At 35.0% G+C, this 21,295-nt stretch overlaps 2 protein-coding genes across 3 annotated transcripts in view; one reads left to right on the forward strand and one right to left on the reverse strand.

Moving 5' to 3' along the window:
* LOC145510899 (uncharacterized) overlaps window positions 1-21,295 on the forward strand; it is a 168,216-nt gene that overhangs the window by 84,413 nt on the left and 62,508 nt on the right. The gene's annotated exons all lie outside the window — the stretch shown is intronic.
* NUDCD1 (NudC domain containing 1) overlaps window positions 14,055-21,295 on the reverse strand; it is a 91,171-nt gene continuing 83,930 nt past the window's right edge. For both annotated transcript variants that reach the window (XM_081503067.1, XM_081503066.1), the window contains 2 exons: window positions 18,375-18,534; window positions 14,055-16,412 (listed from right to left, as the gene is read on the reverse strand). In XM_081503067.1, the coding sequence (XP_081359193.1) occupies window positions 16,120-16,412; window positions 18,375-18,534 (453 nt within the window). In that variant the 3' untranslated portion in view covers window positions 14,055-16,119. The remainder of the gene's footprint in view (window positions 16,413-18,374; window positions 18,535-21,295) is intronic.

Consider the following 21,295-nt stretch of genomic DNA (forward strand, 5'->3'; position numbering starts at 1 on the left):
GATTTCAGATGCTTCACATCCTGTCAAATCTTGGTATGATCAGCCTTAAATCTGAGGCATTTCAATAGTGTTATCTCATTGTGCTTTCATTTTGCAGTTTCCTAGTGACTAATAATGATGAGTATATTTTCATGAGGTTACTTACAATTCATATATCTTCTTTGATGTGATGTCAGGTTCAATAATCTGGCCCATTTTAAAAACTTTATTCATTTAATTATTTTCTTATTATGAATTTTGGTTGTTCTTTATATATTCTAGATACTAGTCCTTTATTAGATAAATGTGTGCAAAAGTTTCTCCCATTCTGTGGCTTGTTTTTCATTTTCTTAAGACTATCTTTCCAAGACATAATTTCTTAATTTTGACAAAGTTCAATTATCAATTTCCTCTTTAATGGATCTCACTTTTGGTGTTACACACAAGAAACCTTTGCCTAGTCCAGAGTTGCAAAGATGTCCTTTTATGTTATCATTTAGAAGTGTCAGTGTTTCAAGCTTTACATTAAGATCTATGACCCATCTTGAATTAACTTCAGTGTAAGGTTTTAGGTTTCATATGGCTACTCTAACAAATTACTTCAAAATTTGTGACTGGAAACAACAGAAATATATTCTCTCACAGTTCTGAGGACAGATGTCAGTGGGGCCGTGCTCTCTGTACCTTCTCGGAGAGGATCCATTCCTTGCTTCTAACTTCTGGTGGCTGTCAGCATGTTGGGTTGTGTACACATCATTCCATTATCTGCCTCCATCTTCACATAGCCTCTTCTGTGAGTTTATAATCTCTTATAAGGACACTGCAATTTGAATTTAGGGTCTGTCTAGATAATCCAAGATAATCTCTCAGTGTAGCTGAAGATCCTTAACATAATCACTTTCGCAAAGACCCTTTTTCTGTATAAGGTAATAATATTCACAGGTTATAGGGGTTAGAACCTAATACCTTTGGGTAACTATTGTTCAGCCTACTGCAAAGAAGAAAATAGATATCCAGTTGTTCAGCACCATTTGTTGAAAAGATTATCCTTAATTTTTGTGTAAAATTAATTGGCCATAGATGTTCATTTATGCATCTATATCTAGACTCTGTTCTATGGATCAATTGGTCCATCTTGATGTTAATATCACATCGTTCATTGACTTGATTACTAGCTTTATAATAAGCCTAAAGTCTGGTAGTCTAAGAACTCTTTGTTGTTATTTTTGGTATTCTAGGTCCTTTGCAATACCAACCTCTACCAAGAAGGAAAACAAAAAGCCTACTAGGATTTATCACACTGAATCTATAGACACACTTAGGAACTTGGGGATACATTTTATCAATACCAACTCTACTGATTTATGAACACTGTGCTATTATAAATGCTATTTTTTATATTGTCAGTTTCTGGTTGTTGCTGTATATAGAAATGCAATTGAATTTTATATATTGATCTTATTTCCTGCAACTTTGATAAACTCACTTGTCATTCCAACAGTTTTTATTTTAAAAAAATTCCATATGATTTCCTTCATAAATGATCATGGGGCCTGTGGATAAAGAGAGCTTTATTTCCTTTCCAATCTAGATTCCTTTTATTTTTCTTGCCTGACAGCTCTGGTTGGAACCTCTAGTACCATGCTGAATAGAAGCAGTGAGAGCAGACATTCTGGGCCTGTTCTCAACCTTACGGTAGAGGCAGGAAAGGATGACATTTAATTTTTCCTCATTAAGTATGATGCTGCTAGCTTTCTGTAGATGCCTTTTATCAGGTCAAGCAAGTTCTCTTTCATTTCTAGTTTGCTGTGATTTGTAAGTAAAGATGTTGGACTTTAATGTGTTCTTTAGTGAAAGATCTTAGGTTTATTTTGTCTTCTTGTCTATTGAAATGGTAAATTTCCTTGTGATGTGTTTCAAATATTAAACCAAACTTGCCCTGCTCAGATAATCTCCACCTGGTCATGCTGTATTGTCCCTCTTCTTGCCTTTATATTTTTTTTAATTTTGCTAAAATTGTGTTCTGAATTGTTGCATTCATGTTCATGAAGGATATATTGGTCTATTGTTTTTATTGCATATCTTTGTCTGGTTTTGGTATCAGAGTAATGTTGGCCTCATAGAATAAATTGTACATATTCCTTCAATTTTCTGGAAGAAATTTGTGTAAAATTGATATTTCTTCTTCAAATGTTTGGCAGAATTTACCTTTCATGCCATCGAGTCTTTGTGGGAAGCTTCTTAACTACAAATTCCATTTTAAAAATAGATATAAAGTTATTTACGTTGCCTATTTCTTCTTGATTGAGCTTTGGTCATTTGTCTTTTAAAAGCATTTGTCCATATTTTCTAAGTTGTATGAATTATTGGTATAAAATTGTTCATATTTAAGTATCTGTAGAATTTGTAGTGATTTCACTCACCTCTCTTATTGCTATTATTGGTCATTTTTATCTTCTTTTATTCCTGATCTGGCTAAATATTTATTCATTTTTTCAGTCTTTTCAATGAACCAACTTTTGGTTTCATTGATTGCCTCAAGTGTTTTGTTTCCTGTTTCACTGACTTCTACTCTATATTATTATGTTTTTTACCATTTACTCTAGGTTGAGTTTAATCTTCCTTTTCTAGTTCCTTAAAGTGAAAGCTAAGGTTATTGATTTGAAATCTCTCTTCTAATAAAAGCATTTAGTGCTATAAATTTCCCCTTAAATACCACTTTAGCAGCATCACACATTTTGATAGGTCATTTTCATTCATTTTGAATACTTTCTAATTACTGTTTGATTTCTTCTTTGAGCTATTTACAAGTGTGTTATGTAGTTTCTAAATATCTGAAGATTTCCCAAAGTTCTTTCTGTAACTAACTTCCAATTTAATTCTGTTTTGCTCAGAGGACATACTTTGTATGACATTTTTGATTTATTGAGAATTGTTTCATGACCCAAAATATGACCTTGATAAATCTAAGTTTGCACTTAAGAATGTTTATTCTTAAGAATACTAAGAATGTTATTCTGTTGTTACTTGGTAATGCTTTCTGTAAATGTCAATCAGGTTAACTTGGTTGGTAAGTGTTATTTGAATTTTCTGTATCCTTGCTGACTTTCTACTTATCAATAATTGAAAGAAGGGTATTTAGATCTCCAACTATAAATGTTGATTTGCCTGTTTATTCCTGTAGTTTTACCAGTCTTTATTTTTTGCATTTGAAGCTTTGTTATTTTAGGGGTATAAACATTTACAATTATGTCCTCTTAAATGACTAATCCCTGCATTATCATGAAATGACTTTATCCCTGGTATTATTATTTGATCTGAAACTGATTTCATGTGATATTAATATGGCCACTCCAACTAATTTTATAGCAGTGGCTTCATGAATATACATACAATATATATTATCATTACAGATGAATACTTTTAAATCAAAATACATACTTAGAAATATTAAAAATGATCCAACTGTACAAGTTAAATGAGCATAGTTTATTGTGTGCAAGTTATACTTCAACAAAATTTATTTTAAAAGCTGATATAGTGCTAAATATATATGTCCATTTGAAATAGTAATGATTATAGGTTTCCGGTCTAAATGGCCCAGTATATTTTTCTAAATTAAATTTTTTTCAATAATTTTGATTTTTTTTTCTTGAGACTGAGTACAGCACTTAACCATAACTGGTATCTTTCAGTGTAAGCACACACCTCTTTATAGACTTTACATCATTGTGCTGCCAATAGGTTACCAGTTGCCTAGATATTTAGGCCCTTGGATAGCCAAGGTCACTTCTTGCCAAGAGCAAGATTTTTCTGCCCCACTGTGCCATATGATTTTCTGTGTGCCAAGAAGCAGGGTGGAAAAATGGTTAGAAGTCTATGATATTGATGGGAAATAGTATGGATACATGTGGAAGATGTCAAAGATATTTCCAGTTTTTCACCTCTTCCGTATTCACCTCTTCCATAACTGCAGAGTACTCCACTCTGACTTTGGAATGAACTATGATTTGCTTTGGCCAACATGATGTTAGAAAATGAGATATGAGCAGAAGCTTGAAAAACACTTGTGCAATTGACCTTGCCCTTTTGCATTCTGACACACAGCCATAACACATGCTTGGACTAGTCTGCTGGAGGGAAAGACAGGTGGGACACAGGATGGATGTGGCTGGCAATGGATCCAACACAAGTTACTTCTCTTGAAACGTGACTTGCCTGCTTTTAAACCCAAAATACTTGCTGAAACCAAAGTGAAAGGGTGGCTCCTTTTCCTTCCCATGACAGAAACTCTGGAACCCAGGTGATATTCATCTCAGTTTTCTTGTTTCCTTTAAGACACTAAGGGGTGTTTTCCTCTTATTTTCTAATAGATGCATTAAAGAGCAAAAAACATGTTTTTATGAACCAAGACTTCTCACAGGAGTACTTATTTTCTTGGAAAACAGCACACAAATCTTGTAAATTGATATATTACAATAAATCAATGGTCAATATATTAGAATTGACTTCCATCTTTCGTGAGAAAAGGAAAAAAAATATATATGGAATAGATATATATATATTCCTTATATAGTCCTTATTTATGGGCTTTCAGACCCATAAAGAGGGATTTAACCAAAGTTGTCTTATAAACAATAGTATATAGGATTCAACTGTAAAAACATTACAATTTAGTCATTCCTCTAATGAGGATCATTTAGATTCCTCCAAATTTTTAATGTAAATACTGCTGCATGTATACCCTGATACTGATCTCCCTATCTACATGCTGAATATTTTGATAGTTCTGCCAGGATTATAGAGAATGTATTTTAAAAAATTTTTTCATACATACTTCCAAATGTCCTTCACATGTACCTATTTATACCATTCCCCCCCAACAGTATAGGAAAGACCCCATTTTCCTGTACCCTGGCTGATATTTACTATAAAACTTAAATTTTTTACCTATTTCTCTGATTACACAGAAGACTAGGCATATTTTAAAAACTATATTGGCCATCTTTCTTTTCCTATTGACTTTTCTTTCTTTTGCATGTTTTTCTATTGTTTCCTTTTTATTATTGATAGTAATTCACTTTATATTCTAGATTTTACCCTCATATATTACGCACTGGCAAAAATCTTCTCTCGGTTGCTGATCTTTTACCACTGTTAGTAGAACAGTTCATAAAGAAATTTTACATTTTATAATGACTGAATTCAGTCATCTTTTCCCTAATTTGATTTTTGTCTTCTGGGTCTTAAGAGCCTTTTCAACCTTGAGGTTATAAACATTTCCTTCTAATACATAAATAAAAATTAAATGTGAATTTGTTTACTGATGTGATTATACCACCTCATTTAATTACTGCTTTATACATGTACCTTGATATGTAGTTGGCTTGGTTGTTTTGGCCTATTTTTCTTTCATACTAATTTTATAAGAGCTTCTCACTTATTACTCCAACATCCCATCATTAGGCCTAATTTTACTAGCTCAGCTTCTATGACTTGTTCAGTAAGACACACTCAGTACTAAGAAAATATTCTTCCAGTTATCAACAATGCCAATTTTATTTATTTGCCACACATAATACTTAACATTTGTTCTCATCTCCATAATAACAAAATGTTAGAAATACCTGTGCAATGATGATTTAACCTGTAATTTTCATTCTGTGTAGAAATAAAATAGTTGTAATATACTTCAAAGCATTAAACTGTTAACCATTCTTAGTTTCTTTTTTAAAAATCAGTTATCTAACACATACATTAAATACCTACTATATATTAAGACCTGTATCAGGCTGTGGATAGAAAATGGTGGGAGAGTTTCCTTAATCATCACCTGAAATTTTTACTGGTTATCAGGAGAGCAGAGGCAGAGCTAGAAGGCAGTCTGTGAGGAGGCAGCAACTGTGTGAGGAAGGAGAGAATGGAACCATGAGGTGGGCTAGCAGGAACTAGACCCAAGTGTTGCCAGTCCACAGGTAGCTCCCGGGCACTTCAGTTCAGTTCAGTCGCTCAGTCGTGTCCGACTCTTTGTGACCCCATGAGTAGCAGCACGCCAGGCCTCCCTGTCCATCACCAACTCCCAGAGTTTACCCAAACCCATGTCCATCGAGTCGGTGATGCCATCCAACCATCTCATCCTCTGTCATCCCCTTCTCCTCTTGCCCCCAATCCTTCCCAGCATCAGGGGTCTTTTCCAACGAGTCAACTTTTCACATGAGGTGGCCAAAGTATTGGAGTTTCAGCTTCAACATCAGTCCTTCCAGTGAACACCCAGGACTGATCTCCTTTAGGATGGACTGGTTGGATCTCCTTGCAGTCCAAGGAACTCTCAAGAGTCTTCCCCACACCAAAGTTCAAAAGCATCAATTCTTTGGCGCTCAGCTTTCTTCACCATCCAACTCTCACATCCATACATGACCACTGGAAAAACCACAGCCTTGACTAGGAACTTTTGCTGGCAAAGTAATGTCTCTGCTTTTAACTATCTAGGTTGGTCATAACCTTCCTTCCGAGGAGTAAGCATCTTTTAATTTCATGGCTGCAATCACCATCTGCAGTGATTTTGGAGCCCAAAAAAATAAAGTCTAACACTGTTTCCATTGTTTCCCCATCTATTTCCCATGATGGGACCAGATGCCATGATCTTAGTTTTCTGAACGTTGAGCTTTAAGCCAACTTTTTCACTCCTCTTTCACTTTCATCAAGAGGCTCTTTAGTTCTTCTTCACTTTCTGCCATAAGGGTGGTGTCATCTGCATATCTGAAGTTATTGGTATTTCTCCCGGCAACCTTGATTCCAGCTTGTGTTTCTTCCAGCCCAGCGTTTCTCATGATGTACTCGGCATAGAAGTTAAATAAGCAGGGTGACAATATACACCCTTGACGTACTCCTTTTCTTATTTGGAACCAGTCTGTTGTTCCATGTCCAGTTCTAACTGTTGCTTCCTGACCTGCATACAGGTTTCTCAAGAGACAGGTCAGATGATCTGGTATTCCCATCTTTTTCAGAATTTTCCAGTTTATTGTGATCCACACAGTCAAAGGCTTTGGCATAGTCAATGAAGCAGAAATAGATGTTTTTTTCTGGAACTCTCTTGCTTTTTCGATGATCCAGTGGATGTTGGCAATTTGATCTCTGGTTCCTCTGCCTTTTCTAAAACCAGCTTGAACATCTGGAAGTTCACGGTTCACGTATTGCTGAAGCCTGGCTTGGAGAATTTTGAGCATTACTTTACTAGCGTGTGAGATGAGTGCAATTGTGTGGTAGTTTGAGCATTCTTTGGCATTGCCTTTCTTTGGGATTGGAATGAAAACTTACCTTTTCTAGTCCTGTGGCCCCTGCTGAGTTTTCCAGATTTGCTGGCACCTTCCTTTATTTCACACCAAGGACCTCAGCACAGTTACTTGTGCTACAGTCATTGCTGACCTGTCTTCCCAGTGGGCTGGGAATCTCTGGATCCCAAGTGGAAGAGACCCCTTGGAGAGCCCTGCCCTAGCAGCCATTAACCCTGCCTGCCCTAGGGTCATCCCTTGGCCTGTTTTCCTTTATGTGGTAGCTGAACTGTAACTCAGTTAAATATTCTGCAGATTGTTTTCATGCTTATTTTAAAAATTAACATATATTAGTTTCAGATGTACAACATAATTTGGTATTTGTATATATTGCAAAACAATCACAATAAGGCTCACTACCATCTGTTACTACATAGTTACAATTCTTTTCTTTTAATAAGAATTTTTAAGATCTACTTTAAGCAGCATGTTATTAACTATAGTTGCCATGCTATACATTATATTGCCCAGACTTAATATTTTATAAATGAAAGTTTGTACCTTTTGATCCCCTTCACCTATTCAAGTACCCCACCCCACCCTCACCACTGGTACCCACCATTCTATGTATCTGAGTTCAGTTTTGGTTTGTATGTCTGTTTTTAAAATTCCACATAGAAGTGAGATAATTTGTCTTTGTCCAATTTATTTCACTTAGCATAATGCCCTCAAGATCCATGCATCTTTTCACAAGTGGTGAGATTTCCTTTATTATTGCTGATATATATTTTATATACATATATATATTTGTTGTTATTGTTTAGTCTCTCAGTGGTGTCCAACTCTTTTGAGACCCCATGGACTGTGGCCCACCAGGCTCCTCTGTCCATGGGATTTCCCAGGCAATAATACTGGAGTGGGTAGCCATTTCCTTCGCTAGGGGATCTTCCTGACCCCAGCATCAAATCCAAGTCTGCTGTAAGCCTCCTGCACTGCAGGCGGGTTCTTTACCACTGAGCCACCGGGGAAGCCTATATATAAATGTGTGTGTGTGTGTGTGTGTATATGTAGTTATGCCATATAGTAAACATATATATGCCATTTTAAAAAGCTATTCATTCATCCATCATTGAGCATGTAGGTTGTTTTTATATCTTGGTTATTGTGAATATGGGGGTAGAGCTGTTGTTCAGTTGTCAAATCAAGTCCGACTCTTTGCAACCCTATGGATTGCAGCACACCAGGCTTCCCTATCCCTCACCATCTCCTGGAGCTTGCTTAAGTTCACATTCATTAAATTGGTGGTGATGCCATCCAACCATCTCATCCTCTGTTGCCCTCTTCTCCTTCTGTCTTCAATCTTTCCCAGCATCAGGGTCTTTTCCAATGAGTCAGCTGTTCACATCAGGTGGCCAAAGTATCAGAGCTTCAGCATCATTCCTTTCAATCAGTATTCAGGGTTGATTTCCTTCAAGATTGACTGGTTTGATCTCCTTGCTGTCCAAGGGACTCTCAAGCACCACAGTTCCAAAGCATTAATTCTTCGGGGCTCTGCATTCTTTACAGTCCAGCTCTCACATCCATACATGACTTCTGGAAAGACCATATCCTTGACTATACAGACCTTTGTTGGCAAGGTGAGGTCTTTACTCTTTAAAATTCTGTCTAGGTTTGTCATAGTTTTCCTGCCAAGAAGCACCTGTCTTCTAATTTCATGGCTGCAGTCACCATTCACAGTGATTTCTAGAGCCCAAGAACAGGAAATCCGTCACTGCTTCTACCTTTTCCCCTTTTATTTACCATAAAGTGATGAAGTGATGGGATCAGATGCCATGATCTTAGTTTTTTTAATATTGAGTTTTAAAGCCAGCTTTTTCACTCTCCTCTTTCACCCTCATCAAGAAATTCTAAGTTTCTTTTCACTTTCTGCCATTAGAGTGGTATCATCCACATATCTGAGGTTGCTGATATGTCTCCTGGCAATCTTTATTCCAGCTTGTACCTCATTCAGTTGGCATTTCACATGATGTGCTCTGCATGTAAGTTAAATAGGTTGACAATAAATAGCCTTATTGTACTCCTTTCTCAATTTTGAACCAGTCAGTTGTTCCATATAAGGTTCTAACTGTTGCTTTTTGACCCGTTCAGGAGACAGGTAAAGTGACTGTATTCCCATCTCTTTAAGAATTTTCCACAGTTTGTTATGATCCACACAGTCAAAGGCTTTAGCATAGTCAATGAAACAGAGGTAGATGTTTTTCTGGAATTCCTTTGCTTTCTCTATGATCCAGTGAATGTTGGCAATTTGATCTCTGGTTCCTCTGCCTTTTCTAAACCCAGGTGAAACATCTGGAAGTTCTTGGTTCACATAAGGCTGAAGCCTAGCATGCAGGATTTTGAGCAAAACCTTACTAGCATGGGAGATGAGTGCAATTGTCCAGCAATTTCAACATTCTTTACTACTGCCCTTCTTGGGAATTGGGATGAATATTGACCTGTGTCAGTCAATTTGTTGACATCATTGAGTGCAGCACTTTAGTAGCATCATCTTTTATGATTTTAAATAGCTCTACTGGAATTACATCACCTCCACTAGCTTTATTGGTAGCAGTGCTTCCTAAGGCCCACTTGACTTCACACTACAGAATGTTTGGCTCTGGGTGAGTGACCACACCATCATGGTTACCAGGGTCATTAAGATCTTTTTGGTACAGTTCTTTTGTGTATTCTTTCCATCTCTTCTTGATCTCCTCTGCTTCTATTAGGTCTTCACCTAATTTCTGTCCTTTATTGTGCCCATCTTTGGATGAAATGTTCCTTTGATATTTCTAATTTACTTGAAGGCATCTCTAGTCTTTCCCCTTCTGTTCTTTTCTATTTCTTTGCTTGTTCATTCAAGAATGCCTTCTTGTCTCTCCTTGCTGTTCTCTGGAACTGTGCATTTAGTTGGGTGTATCTTTCCTTTCCTCCCTTGCTTTGTGCTTCTTTTCTTTCCTCAACTACCTGTAAAGCCTCCTCAGCCCACTTTGCCTTCTTGCATTTATTTTTCTTTGGGATGGTTTTGTTCACTGCCTCCTGGCCAAATTACGAATCTCTGCCTATAGTTTTTCAGGCACTGTTCACTAGATCTAATCCCTTGAATCTATTCATCACCTCCACTGTATGTTCATAGGGGATCTAAGTTGTACCTGACTGGCCTAGTGTTTTTCCCTGCTTTCTTTAGTTGAAGCCTTAATTTTTCAATAAGGGGCTCATGATCTGAGCCACAGTCAGCTCCAGGTCTTGTTTTTGCTGACTGTATACAGCTTCTCTATTTTTGGCTACAAAGAATGTAATCAAACTGATTTTGGTGTTGACCATTTGGTGATGTCCATGTGTAAAGTCGTCTCTTGTGTTGTTGAAAAATGGTGTTTGCTATGACCAGTGCATTCTCTTGGCAGAACTGTTAGTCTTTGTCCTGCTTCATTTTGTATTTCAAGGCCAAACTTGCCTGTTACTCCAGGTATCTCTTGACTTTCTACTTTTCCATTCCAACCCCCTATAATGAACAGGACATCTTTTCTGGGTATTAGTTCTAAGAGGTCTTGTAGGTCTTCATTTAACTGATCAGCTTCTTCGGCATCAGTGGTTGGGGCATAGATTTGGATTACTGTGATCTTGAATGGTTTGCCTTGGAAACGAACACAGATTATTCTGTCGTTTTTGATTGAACACGTGGGTATGTATCTTTTTGAGTTAGTTTTTGTTTCCTTCAGATAAATACCCACAAGTGGATTTGTTGGATTGTATGGAAGTTCTACTTTTGATTGAGGAGCCTCCATGTTGCCTTTCATAGTGGCTGCACTAACACATTTCCACCAACAGTGCACTTTTCCCTACTTCCTTACCGACACTTATTTCCTGTCTTTTTGATAATAGCCATTCTGACAAGTGTGATGTGATAGCTCATGGTAGTCTTGATTTGCATTTCCCTGATGATTAGTGATGCTGAATTCCTTTTCATGTATCTGTTGACCATTTATATGTCTTCTTTTGAAATATATTCAGATCTTCTGCTCATTTTTTAATTGGATTTTTTACTTTTGAGTTGTGTAAGTTATTTTGGATATTAACTCCTTATCAGACACATGATTTGCAAATACTTTCTCCCATTCAGTAGGTTGCCTTTTCATTGTATTGATGTTATCTTTTATTCTGCAGAAGCTTTTTAGTTTTACGCAATTCCACTTGTTTATTTTTGCTTTTGTGGCCTTTGGTTTTGGTGTCAGAGCCAAAAAAAAAAAAAAATCACTGAGACTGGTGTCAAGGAGCTGAGCACCTATGTTTTCTCCCAGGATTTTTATGGTTTCAGATCTTATATTCAAGACTTTAGTCTGTTTTGAGCTACTTTGTATAGTGTAAGACAGTGAACGTGAATGTCCAGTTTTGCCAAAACCATTTATTGAAGAAACTGTCCTTTACCCTTTGTATATTTTTGGCTCTTTCGTTGTAAATTAGTTGACCATGTATGGGTGGGCTTATTTCTGGGCTCTCTAGTCTGTTTCATTGATCTTTGTTTCTGTTTTTATGCCAATATGATACTGTTATGATTACTACAGCTTTTTAACACAGTTTGAAATCAGGGAGCATGATGCCTCTACCTCTGTTTGTCATAATTCATTATTAACCAGGGAATTTCTGTATAAACTAACACCGGTGGCCAGTGATTATTTTAGCTGACCAAAAATTAATTTTGTTATTTCATTAGCACTTTTGGGGTTATTACATTCAATAGTTACACCTGACACCTGTAAAGTTTTCTAATTTTTGTAAAATGTTGTCTTTAATCTACTCTTCTACAGAAGCAAAGGAGCACTCTCCAACACTGTGAGAGTGTTGTCACTTTCCGTATCAGAATCAGTCACTAAGTTTTTTGTCTTTTTGTTGGTCTAATGTTCACATTGTCTGAATCAGAACTATATTGTGAAGAGCTATCATCTGCTATCGTTTTCTGAAACACTAGTATGTATGGTGCTCAAAGTATCTGCATAAAATTCACTTAAAATTCTTCACTCAAAATTTTGCATTGTGTCAATTCTGAAAATTTTACGTTTATACTGTATACAAGACTGGAACAAAAACCTAACGGAGCAAAATGTGGACATATAAGGAACCCATGATCAATTTTAAGCTCTAACAACTTTGTACAATAATGTTAATTCCATTACTCTCTAAAACCACATTAATACATCTCCAGCCGATGATGTGTTGAGTGCTTTGGCTTTTTGCGGTCTTTTGTGGTTCCATGTAAATTTCAGGTTAGTTCTATTTTTGTGAAAAATCCCATTAGAACTTTAATAGGGATTGAATTAAAGCTATAGATTGCTTTGAGTAGCAACTGCTTCCAATCCACAAGCATGTGATATCTTTGTATTTATTTGTATCTTCATCAATTTCATTCATTGATGTCTTACAGTTTCCAGTGTACAGGTCTTTCATCTCCTTGGCTAAACTTATTTATAATATTTTATTCTTTTTTAACGCAGTTGTAAGTGGGATTATTTTATTTCTCTGCTAGTTTGTTATTAGTGTACGGAAACTCAACAGATTTTTGTATATTGATTTTTCTATCTGCAACTTTACCTAAGTCATTGGATCCAACTGTTTTCTTGGTGGAGTCTTTATCATGGAATCTGGAGACAGTAACAGTTTTACTTCGTTCTTTCCAACTTGGATTCCTTTTCTTTCACCTAATTGCTATGGGTAGGATTTCCAATATTATGTTGAATAAAAGTGGCAAGAGTAGGCATCCTTGTCTTATTCCTGACTTTAGCAGAAAAAAATTTTTTTACCATCAAGTATGACGTTAGCTGTAGGCTTGTCAAATATGGCCTTTATTATGTTGAGGTATGTTTCCTCTAAACCCACCTTGTTGAGAATTTTCATCATAAATGGATGTTGAAATTTGTCAAATGCTTCTTCTGTATCTATTAACTGTATAATTTTTATCCTTCATTAAATGAAAGTGGTAGATCACATTGATGAACAGATACTGAATCATCCTTACATCTCTGGAATAAATCCCACTTGATCATGGTGTGTAATCCTTTTGATGTATTGCTGAATATGCTTGTATTTTATTAAGTATTTTTGTATCTTTGTTCACTGTGGATACTGGCCTCTAAGTTTCTTTATTTGTGGTATCCTGGTATAGTTCTCGTATCAGGGTAATGCTGGCCATCTCAAATGAGTTTAGATGGGTTCCCTCCTCTTCTACTTTTTGGAAGAGTTTGGGTAGAATTGGTACTAATTCTTTAAATATTCACCAGAATTCATCAGCGAAGTCATCTGGTCCTGGTCATTTGTTGGGAGATTTTGGGTAACTCTCTACTAGTAAATGGTCTGTTCAGATTTTCTACTTCCTCATGATTCAGTCTTGGTAGGTTATATGTTTCTAGGAATTTATCCGTTTTCTATGTTACAATGTTGTTGGTGTTATAAATTGTTCATAGTAGTCTCTTATGATCCTTTTCTTTGGTTAATTTCTTGACTTTATTAATTATCCTCTTTTTGACCTTTTCCACTGGCAACTGTTTTGTCTGTTCTTGTATGGGTTCCATCCCTGGTTAAACATCTTTCATATACAACAGCTCCACAAATCTCCCATCTACTTTTTTACTCAAAGAGAAACTTCACCTAGAAATCACTAGACTTTTTATTTTTAACTTAACACTGTATTATTCTTAGCACTGAATATATGTTTTCATACATAGCTGATGCCTACTAAACATGTTGATATAATGAATACTGTTAAATGACTCCATATGAAAAACACAACATTATTTTATTACTATCATAGTTTATAAATTCCCATTTATAATTTATGGTAAAATCAGTAAAACACAAGGTACTACATTCATAGCACTTGTATACACTTCATTTAAATGCTAAAACATTGTTTATATTGAGTTAAATGTTTGTGGAATTCTTGAAACATTTTGAGAAAACATGGCTTGGAATCACTGCTCTAGACCTATTACTTTCAACATAGACCAATATGCAAAAATATTTAGGACAAATAATCCTGATAGGTTTCAATTCAACATTAATCATGTTAAAAATAACATATACAAAGGGAAGAAAATTGATTACCATATGGAAATTTGCATATATTTATATATTTAGTCATATGGTTAATTAAGCACCACATTAATCTGCATTTTTCTTAAATTCCCTAAGAGTATTTATTTATGATCTTTGAGGTAAATTTTAAAGAAAACTTTAATCTGTCACATAACAAAAGCTTTTAATAGTTCACCATCTAAATAATCTTTTGTTTCATTGAATTTTACAATGATACTAAAAAGTTCTGGAAATATCACCAGTTTGGTTTTTGGTCCAGCCATACATTTTTTTTCCCCTCTGTTCATGATCTCATAGTGCTTGATAGCAATCTAGCCTGTCTCTTTCCTAGTATTAAAAGTACTATTAGGACTCCACTGTCACTATCAGTTCTTGAGCCTTTTCCCAACTTTGTATCAAGTATCCCAATTCTTCTCTCCAGGAAAATGCATTCTGACAAAGTGTTGAAACATGAATGTAATCCCCATCTTTTCCCTCCCTTTCTGTCTCTCAAACTTATTTTTCCTTCTTTCACTAAAATTTAATCCAGCCAAACACTTGTCTAGATAGGTAAGAGATATGTTAGGAACAAATGTTTCCGATCTTGTATCTATTTTCTTTACTGTCTCATACTAAAATCTCAATTCTATTATAAAAGTTAATTTGACATTTATGTAAGAAGCATACAAAAATCGTATAAAAGTAAACAATTTCCCAGGTAAAAGCACACCAAAAAAAAAAAATCCAAGAAAATAATGTAAGAAACTAAAATTCATGGCAAGACATATTTAATGTATAAATAGGATTACTTTTTTAACTGTAGAACTACAAGGATGAATTATAATTTGTATGGTAAACTGTTATATTAATGGCTTCCAGTGAATCATTCCACCTGCTATCTGTACCCTTGGATGCTCACCTCTCACACTGACTCTAGACTTGGCTACTTGCTTTGTTCAACTGAAGATGAGCAAACATGATGCAAGTACAGGCTTGATAAACTCTTGTACATTAGGGAACTGCTCTCTTGTAATGTTTTCTCTGTTACGGGAAAAAACATAGTCTAGCTTATCGGAGGAGGAGAGGCCATGCAGAACAGAGACAGTCAAATCACTGAACCGTGAGAAATTATAAAACATCCTGTTTTAAACCACTGAGTTTTGGAGTGGTTTGTTATATAGCAATGGGTAAGAGCTACACTTTGTAGAACCTATCATCTCTCTCTATTCTGTGGAAGACCAAGTGGATTTATAAAAGCTTAAGCTATACTTATTTTGAAAAAACACCTCAGGTCTCCTCAGCAAACTTACAATATTAGACCTGCTGTACCTGTTATATATCCCCCTCTACTCCAGCTATTCAGTCCATTTAAAATTATATATAAGAATCAACATTTTAACAATTATCCTATAGGTACAGAAGTAGAAACTGTATCAGCGAACAGAGTACATGATAAATATTTTTGTTTAAACAATGAACTGTACATCTTTCATATAAAAGATGAGATTCTAGCCTGTTTTTTAAAAATTATACTTGCTAACATTATCTTTACATTTTTTACAGAAGCTGTTTTCTCTAAATTTGCAGCTTCATTCCATAGCTTTTATAGACCCATAATTGCAAATATATTTCTAATATCCTTTAAAAATTTCATACAAGGTAATTTTATTTAACACAGTAAAACTTAACAGGTTATAGCAAAACTGCTCAGCCTTCCAGCTACCACAGAATACTTTGGCAGTACAGAGAAGCCAACGCATTGGAGTAATTAATTTTCTGTATTTACCTTTATTAAAAAGAGGTTTTTGGTAGTGAGGACAAATAATCTCTCATTTGTTGCTTGAAAGCCTAAAATAGGATCATTGGTTTCTAGGCTTGCTACTTGCTGCTTAGCAACCTGGCCTACTTGCCTGCCTTCCTTCCTATTGTAAAGTACGGTGGACATGGGAGTGGGCTGACGGTAGATGAAAACTCGTCGAAGGCACTCGCAAAGGGCTGCATAGGAGTAATTTGGAGCACAGGCAAAAAATTTTTTGTCTCTTTTCGATGCTTGGACATAGCCTGCCAAGAAATATAAGACAAAAAAGAAAAACTATGTATTAAAAAGAAGGGAAAAAATGGTAATTTAACATTTACTATTTCATTAATTTTATTACAAATTGAAATGACTCAATATACACACCACAGATATTCAACAGTGGTTAAATTCTGAACCATTAATGACTAGCCACAATCAATCTCTCCCAAATGGTGCAAAAACAAAGCACTAATTCCTAAGGAACAAAACAGTGTTTCATTCATCTCTTTAAGAAAAGCACAACATAGCTCCCATATAATTTCCAGAAATAATTAAAACAAAAAATCTAACACATTAAACACATGCCAAAATATCTTTAAATGACAATTTAATGACTGAGTACATCAATCACAGAGATGGCATTACAGCATGTTTTTTTTTCTTACCAAATGGGAAACTGTTTAGAGGATGTTATTACAAAGTTATTTCAGGAGTGTGTGGATAATGCATTCTCACTGTATATTATCAGTGGTATTTTTATAATCAAATCAACACCAACACTGTAACAGGATTTGTTGTACTTCACCTCCCAGAAGTAGAGCCTTCTGATCAAAACAAAATCAAAAAGAAAATTCAAATATCTAACTTAAAAATTCCATTAGGATAACCTTTGAAAACTAATTAAACTGTGAAAAAAACAATCTTTTAAAAGGGCTTTTAAGTTCTAAAGTATAAATCAGCAATTTTCAGGTTGGGATATGATTATTGAATGTTAAACGTGAGAGGGGAAGTATAACACTAATATAAATTGAGATCTCACCAAACAATGAATGACCAGAGGAACCACGAGCACAGGCAGATGGATGCTGGTTTTTTAAAAATTAAGCAGGATTGAGGATGAAAAAGTAGAAGGACATATACACCTATTTGAGAGCCTAGAATTAACTCTCCAGGCTAATCTTGACAAAATAATGTATATAACATCTCAAGACTACATATCTAATATAATGTTGATTTAACTCAAGCACAATAGAATTCCACTAAACTAGGATGTAGAGATACAAAAGAAGGATCTGAAAATTAAGATAAAGCTTTCCTCTTACTTAAAAAAACAAAAAATCAGGAATTTTAGTAGAAAGGCTAGAAATTATGTGGCTAAATTATTCAGTCAAACTATTTCAGGTCATAAAAATTCATTTGGAGTCTGAATTAACCACATTAACAGCCTATATTACTAACTATTAAGGGACAATTGAAAAAAATATCTTCTATAATTAGGGTTGTGCATATATAGCAATCAAAATGCATAGTTTTACTTCCTGCTGGCAGTTTGAAATAATCTTTCAATAAAGCCATAGCTGTGGTTAATTCATAAAAAAATGTCTCTCACACAATACTAATTAATGTATTTTGACATTAAATCAATTATTGCATAGGTCTACAATTATAGTTCAAAATGTTTCAAGCCCTACCAGTATTTTCCCTTTTATCCTACAGAATAAATTTCATTTCTGCATCACCATTTTCCGTAAGTGTTAGCATTATAATGGCTCTGTTTCACACTTAAGTTCCATGAAAGATGTCTCCTAATGTGCTTTTTAACCTTAGAGCAATTCTATGATTACTGAAGACTACTCTGAAGAAATCTGAATACAAGTTCCATGTAGGGTATTGCCAAGCCCCTTGTTCATATTCTAATACTGTACAGTTTAGCTGGAATAAGCAAGTAATTGATTAGAATGATTCAAGTGGTTAGATAAACACTCTGATTTCTATTCTGTGCTGATCTTTTGCACAAACATAAAAAAAAAATTTAGTCCTACTGTTCCAAAAGTACTAACATTCACCAACTGTGTACAAGCAGCCAAATTATAGCACAAGTCAATCCAACTGTAATTAGGACAGGTCAAATTTAAACAAACCAAAAAAAGAAACTTAAAAAAAAAAAAAAAAAAGACTGCAATTTTTGATATAATGTCAAAGGTTGTCAAAGAGCTTGCTTATACCTAAAGCATTGAAGGTTGCAATGTGCTCCCACATATCATCTTGTTTGCTGGAGTGTGGCTGCCAAAGCAAGGCATCAACATCATGGCGCAAACAGAAGCAGGGCATTTCTTTAGGATCCGCTATGACAGAGAAAAGGTACTGGTTGCTTCCAAGATTCACCTAAAATAAAAAGTGACCCAAAAAAAAAAATCATTTACTCAACAACAAATTATTGTAATTAATAATAACAATGACAACTGACACAGGGAACCACATGTCAGCAACTGTTTTAAACTTTTTCATACCTAACCTCATTACCTCTTCATAATGCCCCTGGGAGAAATGTGCTAATGTTAGGTCTGTCTTAAAGCTGAGGACAGTTAACTTGCCCATGGTCAGTCCGGTAATAAGCTATGCTGCTGACATTGAATCCAGAGTCCATGTTCTTAACCACTGCACTATATATACTATTTCTCAACTGTTAGTAACTCATTTAAAACATAATATAAAGACCAACTTTATAAGCAGAATATATTTTAAGCCACAATACAAATATGAAGTTTACAAATGCTAACTTGCAATAATAACTACTGAGAACAATAGCTACTATGATTTATGAGCACATTCTATATGTCTAGGCATATTATAAATATTAACCTCAATAACCCACAAGGCTGTTACTCTATAGATATTTGAGAGAGCTTGAGCTACCCATTCTAGGCTACACAGAAAAATCACAATGCTGGGGTTCAAAATTCAGATCTGTTTACAAGTTATTAACTTCATACTGTCCATTTATAGTAAAATGTAAAGAATCTTTATCATGTTAAAAATTTTATGGCAATATTGATGGTTAAAGGAATTCATTTTAATACAAACTCATCAGGTTGAGACTCATAATTGAATTCCATCCATAGGAATACTTCTCTTAATGGAAAGAAGTTGCAGTAATATTTTTCATTACAAATACCGTTTACTAGAGTTAAAAATGCCTAAATAACAGCAATCACACCAAATGTAGAAAACATAAAACACACAGAGTACTTAATAAATATTGAATTGGTTCCATGGGTTTTAGAGCAGACTAGAGAATAAAATGTTGGATTAAAATGAAAGGTGGAGACCTGACCTGTATTCGGCAGGGAAATCCGTGAAGTGGCTCTCCATGTCTATTGGTCACAGGAGAATCCAGAGACACCAGCCCAATCTGTGTTGCCCCAGCAATGCCAGGGGATAGGGCTTTTGGGAGGGGCCAGTGCTTGTTCTCTACAGAAGGGGGACCGGCAGGCACACAGGGTTCACGGATTATTTCTTCTCTTTGCGTCCCTTTGCTCCTGAGAATCACTAGCTAAGCGAGGTCTACTTTCAAAATCAACACCAACTAACTGGCCTTTTATGTTACATTTTATCATAAGTTTTACAGTTGAATTCCATTTTTTTCTCTAGTTTCAACTGTATTTCTATTGCTTTCAGTTTTATAGCTTTCTATGATACATATGTTTCAGCAAATAGTTTGAGGATTTGTCCCCCAAAAGTGAACAAATGATCCCTTAAATAAGATTTGGATGCTTTAAATATACTCAAAACCAAGTATCCAGGAGTTTCTAAAACAAATTATAATAAACTAGTCAGATAATTTACTATGAGACAAAACATTCCCTTTAAATGAGATGAGTTAGACTTTTATCTTTGTGATATTCTCAATATTAAAGTCTAGCCTTCCTATTCATTTTAAAATCCAGTAATCCATACAGCTAAATAAAAAAGTTTATACCATTTAAGATGTATGATACTTATTAGATTGTTGGTGGCCACATGAGGAAAAGAAACTTTTGAATGGAATTATAAGTTGCAATATAAGAGTAAAGAAAGGAACTGCATATAAACACTGCTTTTACGGTAACACCTAAAAAGTGTTTTCATTTTTCTCATGGTCGTTATTGGAATCTCCTGATAACTATTTATACCTTTTACTACTTTTTCTTGCCTCAATGCAATAGCTTTGAGTTTGAGCATGATGCTGATGAGTAATGAGGGCAAACACCCTGGCCTGTTACCAATCTTAAGGGAAAGCATTTTGGTTTTCTTTTTTTTTTTTTCACCATAAAGTACAATGTTAAATCTAGGCTTTTCTAGGAGGCAATTACCTTCAACTCCTAGTTTGCTAAAAATTTAACGATGCTAAGTTTTGTCAGTTCTTTTTCTGCATCTACTAGAATAGTCAAATAGTTTTCTTCAGTCTGATGATATGCTTATTTATATTGACTGATATCTGAATGCTGATGAATCAACCTTGAATTCCCTAAGTAATACTTGGTCATGATGTATTATCCTTTTTACTTATGGTTGGATTTCATTTACTAATGTTTTACTGAAGACTTCTGCACCTATATTTATGAGGGATATTGGTGGTTTTTTTTCACTTTGCTTTTCTTGCCATATCTTTGCTATAAAGGGGTACTACTGGCCTCATAAAACAGGTTGAGAAGGGTTTCTTCCTCTTTTATCTTCTGGAAGTTTGTACAGAATTGGTTTTTTTTCATTTGGTGTAACATACCAGTGAAATAACCTAGGTCTGGAGATTTGTCAGAAGGTTCCTGGCAGTAAATTCAATCTCTTTAACAGATATAACTAATAAGGCTTTTCTATTTCTTTTTGAGTGAACTGAGGTAATGCTTGTCTTTCAAGAAATTAGCTTCACTTAAATTGTCAAATATACGAAAATAGTTATTCATAACATCCCATTATTACACATTAGTGTCTTTTGGACTTGTACTGATGTGTCCATTTTTATTCCTGATTTAGTAATCTGTGTTGTCTTTTTCCTTGGTTACTATGCCTACTATTTTATCTATTTTGATCTTATCAAAGGACCAGCTTATGATTTCACTGGTTTTATTATTTTTGGTTTTCAGTTTCACTGATTTCTACTCTTTGTAAG

This window comes from Giraffa tippelskirchi, chromosome 6 (assembly GCF_054371585.1).
Source record: "Giraffa tippelskirchi isolate mGirTip1 chromosome 6, T2T-mGirTip1v1.2.pri, whole genome shotgun sequence".
Classification (NCBI taxonomy): domain Eukaryota; kingdom Metazoa; phylum Chordata; class Mammalia; order Artiodactyla; family Giraffidae; genus Giraffa; species Giraffa tippelskirchi.